At 35.4% G+C, this 17,597-nt stretch overlaps 1 protein-coding gene across 1 annotated transcript in view; it reads left to right on the forward strand.

Annotated features, from left to right (window-relative positions):
- The window catches only part of LOC112053187 (neuropeptides capa receptor-like), a 54,373-nt gene extending 38,790 nt beyond the window's left edge, over positions 1-15,583 (forward strand). The window contains exons 6-7 of the mRNA XM_052888637.1: positions 10,873-11,056; positions 12,638-15,583. Of these exons, the coding sequence (XP_052744597.1) occupies positions 10,873-11,056; positions 12,638-12,929 (476 nt within the window). The 3' untranslated portion in view covers positions 12,930-15,583. The remainder of the gene's footprint in view (positions 1-10,872; positions 11,057-12,637) is intronic.
- Positions 15,584-17,597: the final 2,014 nt, after the last annotated feature.

The raw sequence follows: 17,597 nt of genomic DNA on the forward strand, positions 1-17,597 counted from the left end.
TTTCCAGATTTCATGTAATTTTATACATAAATACATAAATATTAATATTAAGTTGACGTTTTCTGATGTGAATATGATAAAAAATAATTAATATTACTAACAAAATATCGTTGATTAGATGTAGATAGTTCTCTACACAGATCCATCTTAAAATTTCACCCAATGTTTCATATTATGTGGCTATGACGTACTGAGTACTGAGAGAGTAGAGATTAGAACATGTGAAAGCAATTAGGACATATTGTCATCTAAATGTCTTGTTTAGAACATTGGCGGATGCTGGAACTTTTGGGGAACTAAATAACCGGCGTTTAATATTGTTTAACTAATTCTTAAATATATCAAAACATGCTAAAAAACAGCACTATTTACTTGTAATTTAAAAAGTATTAATTAATTAATCTAAATATATAAAATCAAAAGTCACTCATTACGAAATATTGAAAACCGCTCGACGTCCAAGGATGAAATTTCGCAGGGAGGTAGATTATACTCGTAGTAGACCTCCGCTAAGCACGAATTTTGCGAGGAGCGTCCATTTGTAGTATAAAACAAGGTAAATTTTTTCTCCAACAACTGAAATTTTATTGTATATTTCTATGCTAATATTATAAAGAGAAAAGATTTCATTGTACGTTTGTTTGTTTGCATTAAGCTACGAAATTACGAACAGATTTGAAAAATTCTTTCACTATTTGGAAGCTACACTATCTCCGAGTGCTTTAGGCTTAATATTTGATCCTATTATTCCTACAGCAACGGGTGAAACCGTGAGGTTCTGCTAGTATTTTAATATATTTTTTTAATCCCATGTTCGGCAAATTGATCCATGCATCAGGTGACCCAAGCTGGCGCTTATTTGGACAAATGGATGAGTCTTGCCATCCAGACGGGTACCAGTGCCAGCGTATTGCGTAACTAGTTTTGGGTGAACAATTAGATGGTTAGGTTAGATGGTTTGTTAAAATTATTTTATTTATTTAAAATTTAGATTATATTATACTTTTTATTCTTACTCTTAATTTATTTTAATTAAATTAATGTGAAAATTGCAATATGTATTTTGTAGAACTTAAAAAATAAAATATCATTAGTCTACAATGGGGATGATGACTAGGTTTGAATATATTGATTTTATGATACATTCGGGTAAATAGGGTCAATGTTAACTAATTTATACATAAAAAGATTGTCTGGATATTTGCAAAATAAATTAATTCATAAAATTTCAAAATCTATTGAAAATCTTTAATAATAGTTAGATAAAAATTCATATAGTTTTAGCTTCGTTACATTAAATTTGACATTTTTTTAATAAATGAACTATAAACATAAACGCACAAATAACAAAGTTATTAGTAATTTTGTTTGAACGCCCATACAAATCTAACGATCATTACATTACCTACGACGTCATTAATTCGTACTTTTTTGTATGTGGCGCTTTTTTCAGGGATCCGCGGCAGCGCCGCAAATCTGACCCATTAAATCCCTGTAGCTCCGAAAGTAATGATCGCAGATACTGCTCCTTTTACAAAATTGCTTTACTATTAGCATACTCTTAATTTATATACAATTCAAAAAACTGACATCATCCCTATTCATTTCAAAGTTAAGTTCGTGATACAGCTTTAGCAAACCTAACATCAAGTGAGATCGCTGTCAAGAGCTTACTTTATTAGGTCTTATTCTTGAAGCTTGATGTAATTTTAACTGCCCGCTAAGTGCTTTAAGTAGTTTTATAGAAAGGAAAGAAACTTGGTCTCTAAATTGAATTCTACCCACAGTTATTGGAAATAATTGGGTCAATAACGAAAGCTAACAACTGTAACCTCTATAAAGGAATAAGAGCCTGTCATAGCCAGATGTATTTTATTTATTTTTTTTTTATTTTTATTCTTTACAAGTTAGCCCTTGACTACAATCTCACCTGATGGTAAGTGATGATGCAGTCTAAGATGGAAGCGGGCTAACTTGTTAGGAGGAGGATGAAAATCCATACCCCTTTCGGTTTCTACACGGCATCGTACCGGAACGCTAAATCGCTTGGCGGTACGTCTTTGCCGGTAGGGTGGTAACTAGCCACGGCCGAAGCCTCCCACCAGCCAAAACCTCCAAAAAAAAAAAATGTACCTCATTTATAAAGGCATAGGTTTATCAACGAGTCGCGAAGCTGAAGAGGCAATGAGTGAGGCACACAGTTCAAAGAGCCGATGGACATTGGGGTCCCAAGGTGCTGGGATAGCGACCACGCACCGGAAAGCGCTGTGTTGGTCGCCCCCCCACCATGACGACATCAAGCGAGTCGCAGGGATTCGCTGGATACAGGCGGTTTAGGATCGTGATGTTTGGAAGTCCCTAAAAAAGGCCTGTGTCCTGCAGTGAACGTCTATCGGCTGATATGATTGTGGGTTTTAAATGATGAATGATGATGACTTGCCTATGATAAGAGCTTAGGCGGACAAACCTATCATCATAATTAGATTATGGTTCACTATTGAACACAAGTCTCCTCTCAGAAAGAGAGAGGTTAGGCTAATTCCACCACGCTATATCTATATATGTGATGGCAGACATCACACACGCAGATATTTCTCTGCGTGTGTGATGTCTGCCATTCCGCAATGGCAATTAAGATAATTCTAAGTTATGCATGTCCTCACGATGATTCTCATTCACCGTTTGAAACACTGAATTTCTTAAAATGCACATCACTAAAAAGTTGTAGGTGCATGCCATGGCCCATATTCAAACCTACGTCCTCCGAATCGACGTCAGAGTTCATATCTACTGGGCTATCTATATGGCAATAATAGGCTGGTTGACACTTTTTAAACCGTCTTAAATAGTTAACACACGCAATTTTTAACTTAATTTTCTATAGTAAACTTTAGCTGTGTTTAATTAAAATTGGTATACCTATTTGGGACCCTTATTACTAGTACTATACGAAACTAATATCGTTTATATTAAATTTGAGTTTGAGATGAGTCAACTACCCTATTTTCTACCGCACCTATGGTAGGTACGAGTACGTACGGCCTTTGTCAAACACTGACTTTCAGTCTTTTTAAAATGAGGTATGTCTGACTGTTCCGAGCTCTAGTTCTATAGGGTATTTGCTCAGTATAACTTTGAAACGTAATTTGTAGTCGTTCAATAGCGATCTAGAGTGAAGTATTTGTAGAACTACCCACTCTATACCTAAGTTTGTAAATTCTCTCTAATACTAAATCAAGAGCTGCCTTATAGGTACCGTGGTTAGCTATCCGCTAGCATAATGATGTTCAGGGTTTGAGTCCTAAAGTAAAACTAAAAGTGAAAGTAAAACTATAAGCAATGTTGTTATCAATTGTATATTAAAATACTGTATGATTTTTTAAAAAAGCAACTGTTGAGTTTCTTGCCGGTTCTTCTCAGCAGAAGTTGCCTTCCGAACCGGTGGTAGAGTCTTTACAAATAGTCAAGTGACGTTTCAAAAGTGATTGTAAACTGAGCCTACTTGAAATTAATTAATTTTGAAGTAGGTCAACAAAAAATAACCTATTGGGATATTCTTCAGGTACAAGTACTGGAGGAGCGTGACATCGAAGCCCGTTTACCAAACAACCACTTACAGACAGTTAATGAATTTTTAACATGCCATGCTAATTGATATCGCTCCTTCAGTTTCTAAAATAGACTATCTAAACAAGAATATTAGGCGTTGTAAGCGAACAAAGTCGCAGACATCTGCTATAGTCATTCATCGTTATCAACCCATGTTCGGCTCACTGCTAATCTCGAGTCTCCTCTCAGAATGAGAGGGGTAAGGCCAAATAGTCCAGCACGTTAGCCCAATTGGCAGACTTAACACACGCAGAGAATAAAAAAATATACAGGTTTCCTCACGATGTTTTTCCCTCACCGTTTGAGACACGTGATTTTCAATTTCTTAAAATGCACACAAATGAAAAGTTGGAGGCGCATGCCCCGGAATCGGAAACAAAGGTCATATCCTATCAAGGCTATCAAGGCTCAGCGTACTTATCTGCTATAAAGAGCTAAATTTAATAGTACATTTACATGCACAAGCAATCTCTCTATATAAGCCTAATCTCTTTAACAAGGATTAATTAAGTTTCCGGTTTCACCCGCTTTGTAAACTATCAAACGTTTTACAAATGACTATAGTCGGGTTACGTAGAGGCTGTCAGTCCACCGGAACGGAGCGAGGCAGCGGAGCCGAGAAACGGAGAAATATTAACCAATAGGATTGCGCAAAATCTCTGCTCCTCTTAAGAGGAGCTCCTCCTCTTATTTAAAACAGAAATTTTCTTTTCATGGCTCAAATACTGAGCGCCAAAATTTGAGAGCTTGTACAAACAGTCGGTTGCATGTTCCTCCTAGCCACACTAAGTTCTATAATAAGTCATTTACACGTACATCAATTACTCTCTGGAATGGTCTTCCTTATGAAATACGTAATTCAAAGACACTGGGAACTTTTAAAAGTCGTTTATTCAAATATTACCCGTATAGTTGTAATTCGTAGTTTCTTTATAATTATTACTCAGGTATATTTATATATTTATTTTATTATATATTTATTTATTTATTTTATTATATATTATGTATATTTTATATTTATACATGTATTATATATAAATATACTATTTTAATTATTATATATATATTTTTTTTGTTGCACTATCCCGCATTTAATTACATTAATTCCTTTATCCAAAGGTTGTCTGGTAGATATTGCTATAAGCAATAAGACCGCCTTTGCACATACTTGTTTTCTATGTTTTCCTTTGTTATTGTTTTTGTTTTATTTTGTGCAATAAAGTATAAATAAATAAATAAATAAATAAGAGGATAAGGACTTGCGAGTTAGTTTAAAAATTCATATAAAACCGGTAACCGGAGCGGGAAATTTTCTTCGGGAAGTCACTCCGCTCCGCAGCCTCGCTCCGCTCCGGTGGGCAGCATAGGCGTATATAGCGGATGGGCCGGGTGGGCCGGGCCCACCCTAGAATAGTCCAGTGCCCACCCTAAGATACTGGGCTACCGATTTGAAATTCAATTTTTTTTTTTTTTTTTATTCTTTACAAGATAGCCCTTGACTACAATCTCACCTGATGGTAAGTGATGATGCAGTCGAAGATGGAAGCGGACTAACTTGTTAGGAGGAGGATGAAAATCCACACCCCTTTTCGGTTTCTACACGACATCGTACGGAACGCTAAATCGCTTGGCGGTACGTCTTTGTCGGTAGGGTGGTAACTAGCCACGGCCGAAGCCTCCCACCAGCCAAATGAAGCTCTATGAAGAACGCCGAACGTAATACTAATAATTTTACAGAAAATATCAAATAATAACAATTACAACTTATAATAAAGAAAAACCTATACGTAATAAATATTTTGAGATCTTTTCTGATACAACAGATACAAAGAAAAAATAATAAATAAGTCGAGCCGTTTCAGAGGTCTGTGTCTACAAATATTGCTGACGAAATTTTTATATTGAGTGTCGACTCTGTTCAGTGATATGTAGGCCCATCCTAGGAAATAATCCTAGATATGCCAATGGTGGACAGGGAGCCTTCAACAGTAGTACATAGGCCTGGGCCTCGGTCTTGAGACATGGGAAAAGGAGCAAGATTATAGAGCCATGAAAATTTAAAAACTGAATTTAATCATGTTAAAATATTTTTTTTATCAGGCTACGCAAAATATTTAACTGAATTTTTACACGATTACGGCAAAGCTATGATCCCTCAGCGCATAGCTTTGCCGTATAATCGGGTTATGATTTTAATAGTCTACGAATATAATGTGTTAGACGTTATTATTATATAATGTTATTATATTTTGTATCTGCAAAAACCTATTTATCAAAGCTGATATACATCTTTACATTTACACATCATTTAATTGCGTTATATACTGTTGTACAATAGGGATGATGACAGTGTTTTAAATTGTATATAAATTAAGAGTATACTAATAGTAAAGCAATTTTGTAAAAGGAACAGGGTATCTGCGATCATTACTTTCGGAGCTACAGGGATTTAAAGAGTCACATTTGCGGCGCTGCCGCGGATGCCTGAAAAACGCCCCATACAAAATGGCTCGAAAAAATGACGTCATAGGCAATGTAATGATTGTTAGATTTGTATGCGCGTTCAAACAAAATTACTAATATCTTTGTTATTTGTGCGTTTATCTTTATAGTTCATATATTTAAAAAATGTCACATTTAATGTAAGGAAACTAAACTGTATGAATTTTCATCTAATTACGATAAAAAAAATTTAGTAGTTTTTGAAATTTTATAATCTCATTTATTTTGCAAATATCCAGACAATCTTTGCATTTTATGTATAAATTAGTTAACATTGACCCTATTTACCCGAATGTATCATAAAAATTAATATATTCAAACCTAGTCATCATCCCCATTATAAGTTCGCATTTATTTTTCCGGCCCGACTTCTAAACTATTTTTTGAATTAAATTGATTCTATATTTTAGTCCGTGATACATAAATTATAATAAAAAATGCGTATAAATTTAAACCTATTTAAAAAAAATCCTTATTAGGTTTATCTTATTATTTCTCTAAAAAACAAGACGTCACACCCAAATCTTCCCCCACTTTAGTTGATGAACTATTTATCTTAATCAAAAATAAACCGTCTGACAACAAAAGCCAAATAAATGGTAATTTAAACCTAATAATTACTCTAAACCTCTAAAACTATTTTTGAACTCTAAACAGCTTTAAAAGCCTCTCTCAATCGCTACTCACTTGTAGTAAATTGACGCGTCCTAGGGATCCACTAAGTTAATTCTCCGTTTGCATAAATTTCGTTACCTTTTGAAACTATCTTAAACAAATAAAGACCCTTTCAGAAGTTAGCCAATTTCGAATGTCTGCATAATGTTACCTTTGTAATGTGTTGAATAAATACAATAGGAATGAAGACAGTTTTTTTTTAATTGGATATAAATTAGGAGTATGCTAATAGTAAAGAAATACTACTAGTAATAAGTATTTCTTGCTTTTATTTTTCGTAGCCGTGATAGCCCAGTGGATATGGCCTCTGCCTCCGATTCCGGAGGGTGTGGGTTCGTATCCGGTCTAGGGCATGCCCCTCCAACTTTTCAGTTGTGTTCATTTTAAGAAATTAAATATCATATATGTCTCAAACGGTGAAGGAAAAACATCGTGAGTAAACCTGCATACCAGATAATTATCTTAATTCTCTGCGTGTGTGAAGTCTTGCAATCCGCTTTGGGCCAGTGTGGTGGACTGTTGGCCTAACCCCTCTCATTCTAAGAGGAAACTCGAGCTCAGCAGTGAGCCGAATATGCAAATAGTAAATGCTAATGATAATAGTAAAGCAATTTTCTAAAAGTAACAGGATATCTGTGATTATTACTTTCGGAGCTACAAGGACTTAAGGGTCATACTCGTATTTGCGGCACTGCCACGGATCCCTGAAAAACACCCCATACAAAATGGCACGAATTATATGAATTTACATCTAATTACGATAAAAGATTTTTAGTAGATTTTGCAATTTTATAGTCTTATTTATTTATTTTGCAAATTCCAGAATTTTTGTTTTTTATTGATTACTTAATATTGACCTTATTTACCCGAATGTCTCATAAAAATTAATACATTCAAACCTAGTCATTATCCCCATTTAACAAGGACCTATCCTAGTTAAATAGGCACCTCAAATTCTCTATAGTACAAATGTAAGGATGTACCTCCTTGTAATCTCAGGATTTCGAGACAATTGATAATCCATCGCTTAAACTTTCCAAGTTGTCGCTTAAATTCTATACGGACGTATAATTCCTTAACAAACTTCTCAAAAGTTTGACAGTTCGTATATCCTTTAGGCGTATTCCAATGTCAAATTATTCCTTATTTATTGTCCAATATTTATTGCAAACTACTGGACGCTCGCGACTTTGACCGCATGAAATTTTTCACATATGCCGCGATATCATGGATTTTTCCAGGATAAATAGTAGCCCGTATGTTGCTCAATAACCTATATCTTCTTTCGCGTTATAACTGATTTAACCATTCAAGAGATAAACAGATATACAGACAGATAGACGAAAATTTTAAAAAGCTTTTTTTGTATATCAGTATCGTGTAAATATTAATTGTAAACTCTTGATAAACATAGTTATTTTTAAATCAAAGACAGACACTTAAATTTTATTACTATGTATTGATGAATTGGTTCAATCGATTTGCAGGCATCTCATAAAATTAAAATAACGAAAAAAATTTTTTTTTTTATTTTTTCAGTCAAGTTTATTTTAAAATGATATTAAAACTACTTACTGATATTGACTAACTAAACTTACTACATAAACTATTTATTATAAAAATAATGAAAAAACCGGTCAAGTGCGTGTTGGGCCACGCGCAGAGTAGGGTTCCGTAGATTAATTTAGCCCTTTAATCCCTTATATAATGCGCAAAAATACCGATAAAGATGCCCGATATAAGGATAGACGTATAAGAAATTCATCCCCACTTTGCATGTAGGGGAGGTACCATAAAAAAATATTTTACAAGATTTTATTCGACGAGTTTGTTCACATGTTTAATGTATACTCATACTAATTTATAGCTTTCTAGTATATTTTATTCTTAGTAGTAATAGTCTCAGCACTAAGCCTCGGACAGACGGACATGGCGAAACTATAAAGGAGGGACTATAAGGGAACCCTAAAAAATATACTAAATTTTAATTACATCTATAGACTTGGGCATCGTAGAGTTCATCCGAATCGTTGTTCATTGGTAAAATGCTCAGAAGGCTGGCAGTATTGCCACATTGTATAAATAATAAAATTTACACCTTGCTAACGGCGAATACTTGCACAGACATAATCAAGTAGCCAAGATAATCCACCAACAGCTTGCTCTTCAATATGGCCTTATCGATTTTGAGATGCCTTACTATAGGTACGACCCAGCGTCAGTTCTTGAAAATAGCAGTGCATTGCTCTACTGGGACCGAACGATTATCACTGACAGGTATATTGTAGCCAATAGACCTGATATAGTGCTAGTCGATCGGTCAGTGCGTCGTGCAATAATTGTTGATATTACTGTTCCACATGACGATATTCTGGTTAAAGCCGAAAAGGAAAAAGTATCAAAATACTTGGACCTTGCTCACGAGATTACCGCCATGTGGAATGTTGAGTCAACTATTATTGTTCCGATAGTTGTTTCAGTCAATGGTCTTATAGCGAAAAGCTTCGACCAACACCTTAAGAAGCTTTCGCTTAACTGTTGGATCAAGAGTCGGATACAAAAGGCAGTGATTCTTGAGACGGCGCGTATTGTGAGGAGGTTCCTCACTCTGGAGCCCTGACCACCGGTTGCTTGGACACTCAAATGTCCCGCAGCGGGAGGGTGAATTTTTTTTTTATAAATTTTTAATAATGTTTTGTATTTTATACTTATATTGTTAAAAATTAAAAAAAAAAGAAGTAATAAATAAATGAGAGATATTTTAAATTTAAATAATGATTCTCTGAAAAAAAAAAAATTTGTATAATGTAAATTTAAACTATACATGTAAATCAATTATATAAAGTCAAACATTTTACACAATAATCCCCAAGAGGTAACGACAGTATAGATCTAACATAATGTAACTTTATTACAATACCAGCAATGTCAATAGGTAATAGTAATGTAATTCGTCGTACTAGCGAACTGTTTGTTATTAGTAAATTGCCTCGTTGTTTGAGTGTTTAACCCGTATATAATACTAGCGGACTCCCTCGACTTCGTCAGCCCTTAGACCTCTTTAATCCGGGCCTGTTCCAAAATCCGTTCTTAGCAGACATCAGGCAGTGGCGTGCACTTCATAGATGCAAAAATGTACTGCCTACCCTCAGAATTCAATACAAACCTAAATTAGAGAAGTAATTTTCGATTTAGTATGATTCGCAGTTGCACGTACAGTGCCTACCCTAGTTAAGAGCCTTGTGTACGCCACTGACGTCAGGTAACTATAATCTACCTCCCTGCCAAATATCATCTTTGTACGTCAATCTACGTGATGAATGACCTTTCGCATTTATACAGTACCTAATTTAATCCGTAATGTTTAACAAAAATCAGATTTTTAAAATCTCAATTATAGCAGCCACAACATTGAAAAAACTGATTCAAGACGGAAAAGCTTTAAAAATCCGAAAAATAAATACAACTTGGAAAAATTAGTTTTAGATAATTAGGTGGTTTATCTGGGGAATATTGGTCATATTTAAAAATACGGCAAAAATTCTTTTATAAAAAAAACAATCTGCGTCATTTATTTATGAGCACCTCTTCTCTTTTGCTTACCAGTTTTTTTTTTAATTCTCTACGTTTGTGAATTCTTACAGTCCGCACTAGCCAGCGTGGTTGACTACTAGCCCAACCCCAAGTCATCTCTCAGAATGGGTTCTAAGAGATTATCTTTTTCTAAGAGAATATGAGATACGTGATAGCCCAGTGGATATGACCTCTGCCTCCGATTTCGGAGGGTGGTGGGTACGAATCCAGTCCGGGGCATGCACCTCCAACTCTCCAGTTGTGTGCATTTTAAGAAATATAAATAACACGTGTCTCAAACGGTGAAGGAAAACATCGTGAGGAAACCTGCATACCAGAGAATTTTCTTAGTTCTCCGCGTGCGTGAAGTCCGCCAATCCGCATTGTCCAGCGTGGTGGACTACTAGCCTAACCCCAAGTCATCTCTCAGAATGGGTTCTAAGAGAAATTCTATATCTAATTCTAAGATAATATCTGCTTGCCTAATTTACTAATGCAGTATTTTGTTGCCAGTTGCGGTGGTGATAGCCTTCTTCGTGTGCTGGGCGCCATTCCACGTGCAAAGGCTCTTCTTCATCTACGGCTACCAGCACCCGCAGTTCAACGTCATCAATGAGCACCTCTTCAACGTGGCCGGCGCCTTGTACTACGTGTCGGCGACTGTCAACCCCATCTTGTACAACGTTATGAGTGCTAGGTAAGCTTTTACTACCATTAACGCTGTTGTGCCAAACGTGACAGTGTTTGATGCTTCTACTCAATGGCGTAGCGTGCCTTGGAGAGGCCCTGTATCCTCAGACCAATTATAGAAGGACCTGTATCGCAATCATAGTCCAAACAAAATTGTCTGTCATTTTCTGAGGAAACGAGCTTTGATTTGGTATATATCTTATACTAAACTTGAAGTTTTTGTCCGTTTTTACACCATTCAACTACACAAAAAGGTATTTTTACGGAGCTCTTTTACGGAGCTGACGAACACTAATACAACTGTTTAACATCGATTCTATAGAGTCAGCTTTTATGATCGCATTAGATTGTCGATCATATACTTTGTCAGAAAAGTAACTCCTAGCGAGGCAGGTCCTATACAATAGTTGGTCTGAGCCTGTATCAGACTTAGTTGGGGGCCCAATGAAGAGTTAAGATTTCTCAAAAAATAAATAAAAATGCTTGCCATAATGTGACAGTGACTTAACCTGTTTGGGATGTTTACAATTTTTGGGGGCACACTTATCTCGGATAAAAAGAGATTGCTTTTTTCGACTTTTGTCATTTCTGAACCACCACTTAAACACTTAATCTGCACCAGATTGAATGACATTGTGGGTTATATTCTACAAATTTTTGCTTTCACACGTAAGGTTTGTTCTCATAAAGCATGTTTATAAAAACTTTTTGTATCTTCAACTTTAAGATCTTTCTTTCTTTCATAATATATTGTAATTTTAATTTATTAGGTAGCGTTAACGAATGAAATTTCTAAATACCAAAATGTATATTTTTTTCTCAAATTTCATTTGACTGATTTCAGAGAATAAAAAGTGATTAATTTTATTTTATAGGTTTACGAGTATTACAGTTATTGAATTGCTTGTAACGAGTTCATTTTGTATTTTTTTTTTCGTTTTCATTATTTGCGCAGTCGTTTGTACATAATCCTATCAAAGGACGTTTTTATCAAAATTACCATTTTATTTCATTAAGTACCTATCCGAATTTTTTTCTAGTTTATTTTACACTAGCGGACGCCCGCGACTTCGTCCGCGTGGAATTCAGTTTTTCACAAATCTAGCGGGAACCATGGATTTTTCCGGGATGAAAAGTAGCCTGTGTCAATCCAGAGCAAAATCTATTTCCATTCAAAATTTCTGCCAAATCGCTTTATTTTAATAGGTTGATATTATAGACCAATATAGTGAGTGAAACCAGTTGGATCTGTAGCGGGCCGTTATAATAGGCCTATAATGAACCATGTTATTTTATGATATTTTTTGTCGTTGTCACGACGATGACTATAAAAGACACTGCTTGCATGTAAAAAAAGATAATAATTCAAACTCTTAGAATGTACCTAATGCCGCCTACATCCAGCGAGTCGCAGGGATTCGCTGGATGCAGGTGGCTCAGTATCGTGATGTTTGGAAGTCCCTACAAAAGGCCTATGTCCTGCAGTGGACGTCCATCGGCTGATATTATGATGATGATGATGATGATGATGATGATGATGATGATGATGATGATGATGATGATGATGATGATGATTTTTTGTCACCAGATACCGCATGGCGTTCCACGAGACTCTCCTCTGCAGACATGGTCCCCGTACCAACTACGACTTCGCACGCCGTAACACCACCATGTCCTCCACCTACCGTCACAAGTCCAGCTTCTACAAAGACCCCATGAGCCAATCCACCAGGATATCCACCAGCAAGGTCGACTTCGTCAAGGATGAATCCCCATTTTCCATCGAAACTAAAATCGATGATAACACTATGTTTTATTTTCCCAACGGAGCAAATAAAGTTGGGGAAACGAATCATAATAATTGTGAAATTATACCGTAAAAAGCCTGGTTGAGAATTTTTGAGAATTTCTCATTTCTTTTAATAGGATTCTGATTTACGGAAAATATTTATAGTACAAAGTACTTAGAAGTGGAGAATAATTGTAACTACACCGGTAAAGACTATAGCTTGGCAAATTCGTTCGTAGCACTCCAATGGCCCGCGCGGGCCGGGAGGGGGTAGCGATGCCCCACGCACATGACTTCATACCCTCGCAGACCTTCCCTCTAGCCCGCGCGCACGAAATCACACCTGTGCAATCCTTCCCTATGCCCCGCGCACACGACTTCATACCCGCGTAGTCTGTCCCCCTGGTCCGCGCGCGCGACTTCATACCCGCGTAGTTTGTCCCTCTGGCCCGCGCGCACGATTTCACACCCTCGCAGTTCTTTCCCCCCGTCGCCCGCATATCATGGAAGTGTCATCAACTGACTTGCCATGCTATAAAGACACTGCTTGTATGTAAAAAAAGGTAATTAGTCAAACTCTTAGAATGTAGATAAACAGGTAATGTTGACTTAAATATCAATGTAAAAGTAAGTCAAGGTAATTTATTTAAAGTTTTTACTGCTGCTCATTCGGCAAATAACTTAGTGGCCAAATCCTACTAATATTATAAACACGGATGTTTGTTTGGATGTTTGTTACTCCTTAACGCCGCAACTACAGAACCGATTTGGCTGAAATTTGGAATGGAAATAGATTTTACTCTTAATTACTTTTCGTCCCGGAAAAATCCATCATTCGAGAGATTTGTGAAAAACTATATTTCACGCGGACGAAGTCGCGGGCGTCCGCTAATCATTTTATATACCATGAAAATGCAGACTGTATTCCTTTGTGTACTACAAAGAAGTTAATTACAAGAATAGCCAACACTGAAGTTTCTCTCCATCGAGGCAAATGTTTTCAGAGTTTTACAACTTAACAAAGAATTCAGCGGCGAGCGTCATAATTTACACAAAAAAGTTGTTCTACAAAAAGTTAGCATTTCAAAATTATATTCTAGAAACTAGATAAATAAATCAATGAAAAATACATAAAAGACGGATTTTATATCGATATATTGATAAGAAAATGGGATAGGATTTTATTTCTAGAACGGGAGTTGTATAGTTATGAAGGAAAATCGTGAAAATGCCGTAAAAAGTCTCGACTTATAGAGATGACAACTGTACTCGTAATTTGAAGACATTTATTATAATATATTTTATTGAGAGGATTCAGTGAGAGAGACATAAAAAGAGTAATAATGTTTTTAAGTCTTGGATTGCTTCGTACTTGTTCAAAAGATTTTGTTGAGTATCTTTTTTAATAGTCAAAGGTAGCTGCAAAGGATTCCAATTTCATTTTCCCTGCTAATAAAATAAAATCGATGGAAGAAAATTTTTACGTATACCAAATACATAGATCGTAAAATATCACAAATTGCTCAGAGCCGTCTAGTCCGTTTCCGGTGGTTCTGATTTATACGGAGACCATTTATGCGGCAAAAATATTTAAATTCTTTTCCCTGAGTCGAGAAGGACTAACAATTAAGTATTTTTATGAGGTTTAACTTATAATGAGGACGTTAAAGCTCTTAATATTTCTTGGAATTTTTATACCTGCTAACAAAAAAGAAAATTTTCTTTTAAATACTTAAAGAAATGTTAGATTTAAGATACTCGTAATATATAAATTCTAACTGCTGTATATTTTAAATTATATTATAAGGATGCTCCAACCAATACAATGTAATGGAAGGAGGTCATAAGAGGCAGAAGTAATTTTTTATTGTTTTTATTTGTATACGATAATTAACTAAATAATATTTTTATTAATCTCGATTAGCACTGTATAAAATGTTATACCTACATATAGATCGTACATAAATATATTTATTGTATATAATATATATGTTTTTTATTTATTCACAAGTAAGCCCTTTGAATATGATCTCCGGTGCATTCTAGATGGTATTAATTATGTAGATAATAAGAGATTCTCACCCTGTGACATAAAAGGAGGTACCCAGTATTTCTAAATAGAATAACGTTCTTAATAGATTTAAATATAATAAATAAATGAATCAAGATAGAGAACTTATAAGAGAAAGCCTGAAAGCGGCGGCGTGGACAGTAAAATGTAAACGATTGTATGGACGATTGGGCAGAAGGCGAAATTGAAAATGGAAAGACACAATAGGAGAGGTAGGCCAAAGAAGAGTGGAATGTGTGAAGTTGGATATGTGTGTAAAAGGAGTGGATGATTAAGTAGTTGACGAATAATAGAAGCAAGTAATAGCTTACCCCTTACGTGTGAAAGCAAAAATTAGTTAAATGTGGGTAATCCACAATCTCTTTTTTTCCCTGGTTAAGCGTGCGCCCAAAAGTTGGAAACATCGTACATAGGTTACGTCACTGTCATATTTATTTTAAGCGAGCAATATAGATTTTTTTGCGAGAAATCCTTACCCTTTATTTGCCCCCCCCCCCCCCCCCCTCCTAAATAATTTTGGTACAGGGCATCCTCCATGCTACGCCACTGCCCACTTCATTGGGGTAAGGTAAAGGAGATGATAGAAATAAATGAATATTTGATAGTGTAATTCAATTTCAAATATTAACTGTACAGAGATTTTTTAATGTGTTATCTTATAAGTCGAATAAAAGTATTATATTGAATAACTATTTAACATTGTTTTATTTTTAGCTTGTTTCCAAAATGTAGTTTTCCTACCATTTTCAAGCGTTATTTCACAGCCAGGTTACGAATTTAATGTTAAATCATTTTTGTTGGAACGTATTAATAATATAATAATAATATGTCTTTATTTCAGGCTGAAAACCCATTTAAAATATACAAATACAAATAAATAAAAGTAATTAATTAATTAAGTAATAAGTAAGTATTGAAAACCCTAATTAACATATTTTAATTTAACATTTTCATAAGAACCAGTTGACGTGTATTCGACTACTATATTTTAGCATTTTTCAACGGGCTATTATAAACTGCTTAAAACAACACAGTCATGCACCGTGTTTTTAAGTAAATTTTTGCTGTATGAAATAAATTGACTAATAAACTGGTTTGGTGACCATTTCTACTAACACCGTGTGATTTTGTCGAGCTTACAGATAAAAATAATTCACATAAAGGTAACCAATCAAATTATTGCTAAGTAACGTGATAAAGTTATCATATAATCTAATTGGTCGATTATGAGCATGACGAGACAGCGTACCAAACCCTTAGTCTACGTAAAAAAAATTAACGCTACATTTTTGATCAAATTGGACTTGGCCTGCTAGCCTCTGATGCTATAATTAAATAAGTAATACTTATGATGTAGGCTCCTGGGTCCTAATCGTATTAAATTTTCTTTTATGAAGGCTTTTCTTTATCAATTTCCTTATTAAAAATATGCTTTTCTAAACTTATACATGTCATAATAACTACCTAATCTATATGCCTAGGAATCATTTAGAGCTCAAAACTGACTTGAAATATCTAAAAATTAAAAAAAATCTCATTCATCATTATCAACCCATCCATATTCGGCTCACTGCTGAGCTTGAGTCTTCTCTCAGAATGAGAGGGGTTAGGCCAATAGTCCACCACGCTGGCCCAATGCGGATTGGCAGACTTCACACACGCAGAGAATTAACAAAATTATCTGGTATGCAGGTTTCCTCACGATGTTTTCCCTCACCGTTTGAGACACGTGATATTTAATTTCTTAAAATGCACACAACTGAAAAGTTGGAGGTGCATACCCCGGACCGGATTCGAACTACCAAATCAATCAAAATTGAATTGTTAGGTACTTACACAAAATTCTTCACAGTATTCTGTTTTTCGTGGAAATTCATAATCATTTAGAAAATTCATTACTATGAAATTGATGTAGCGAAAAATTAAAAACTATGAAGTTGACGTGCTGTTATGATACGAATTGATCGCCTAGACGTACTTAGTGCCGAATAACGTGCTAATTGAATGACTTGGAAAAAATCTAGCATCGAAACGTATAGATAGATAGGTACTTAGTGTCGACATAAGTAAGCCACTGACGATCAAGTAATTTTGTTTTTGTAATAATATTTTTTGTGCATTATATACTTAGGGGATTAAAGTGCTAACTTAATCTACGGAACCCTACTCTGCGCGTGGCCTAACACGCACTTGGCCGGATTTTAATCATATTTACCGAACACCTATACGAGAATACCGATGTCTAAACATTTTTAACAGCCCTTCGGCTTACTGTTGAGCTAGTTTCCTCTCAGAATTTGAGGGGTTAGGTCAATAGTCCACCACGCTGGCCAAATGCGGATTGGCAGACTCCACATACGTAGAGAATTAAGAAAATTCTCTGGTATGCAGGTTTCCCCTCGATATTTTTTCTTCACCGTTAGAGACAAGCGATATTTAATTTATGATAAAAAAAAAATTTTCAAATTCGGTCCACAAATGACGGAATTATCGCTGGACATACATAAAAAAAAACATACATACAGTAGAACGTAGAACCTTTTTGGAAGTCGGTTAAAAACTGGAAAGTTGTGTGCATTTTAAGAAAAAGGCTTCGAACACAATCGGAGGCAGAGGTCAGGGTTCCTTAAAGATAAAGGCGCTTGGAGGCCATTGGATCAGCTTCCACCTTTACACAGAAAACTATAA

Source organism: Bicyclus anynana, chromosome 23, assembly GCF_947172395.1.
Source record: "Bicyclus anynana chromosome 23, ilBicAnyn1.1, whole genome shotgun sequence".
Classification (NCBI taxonomy): Eukaryota; Metazoa; Arthropoda; class Insecta; order Lepidoptera; family Nymphalidae; genus Bicyclus; species Bicyclus anynana.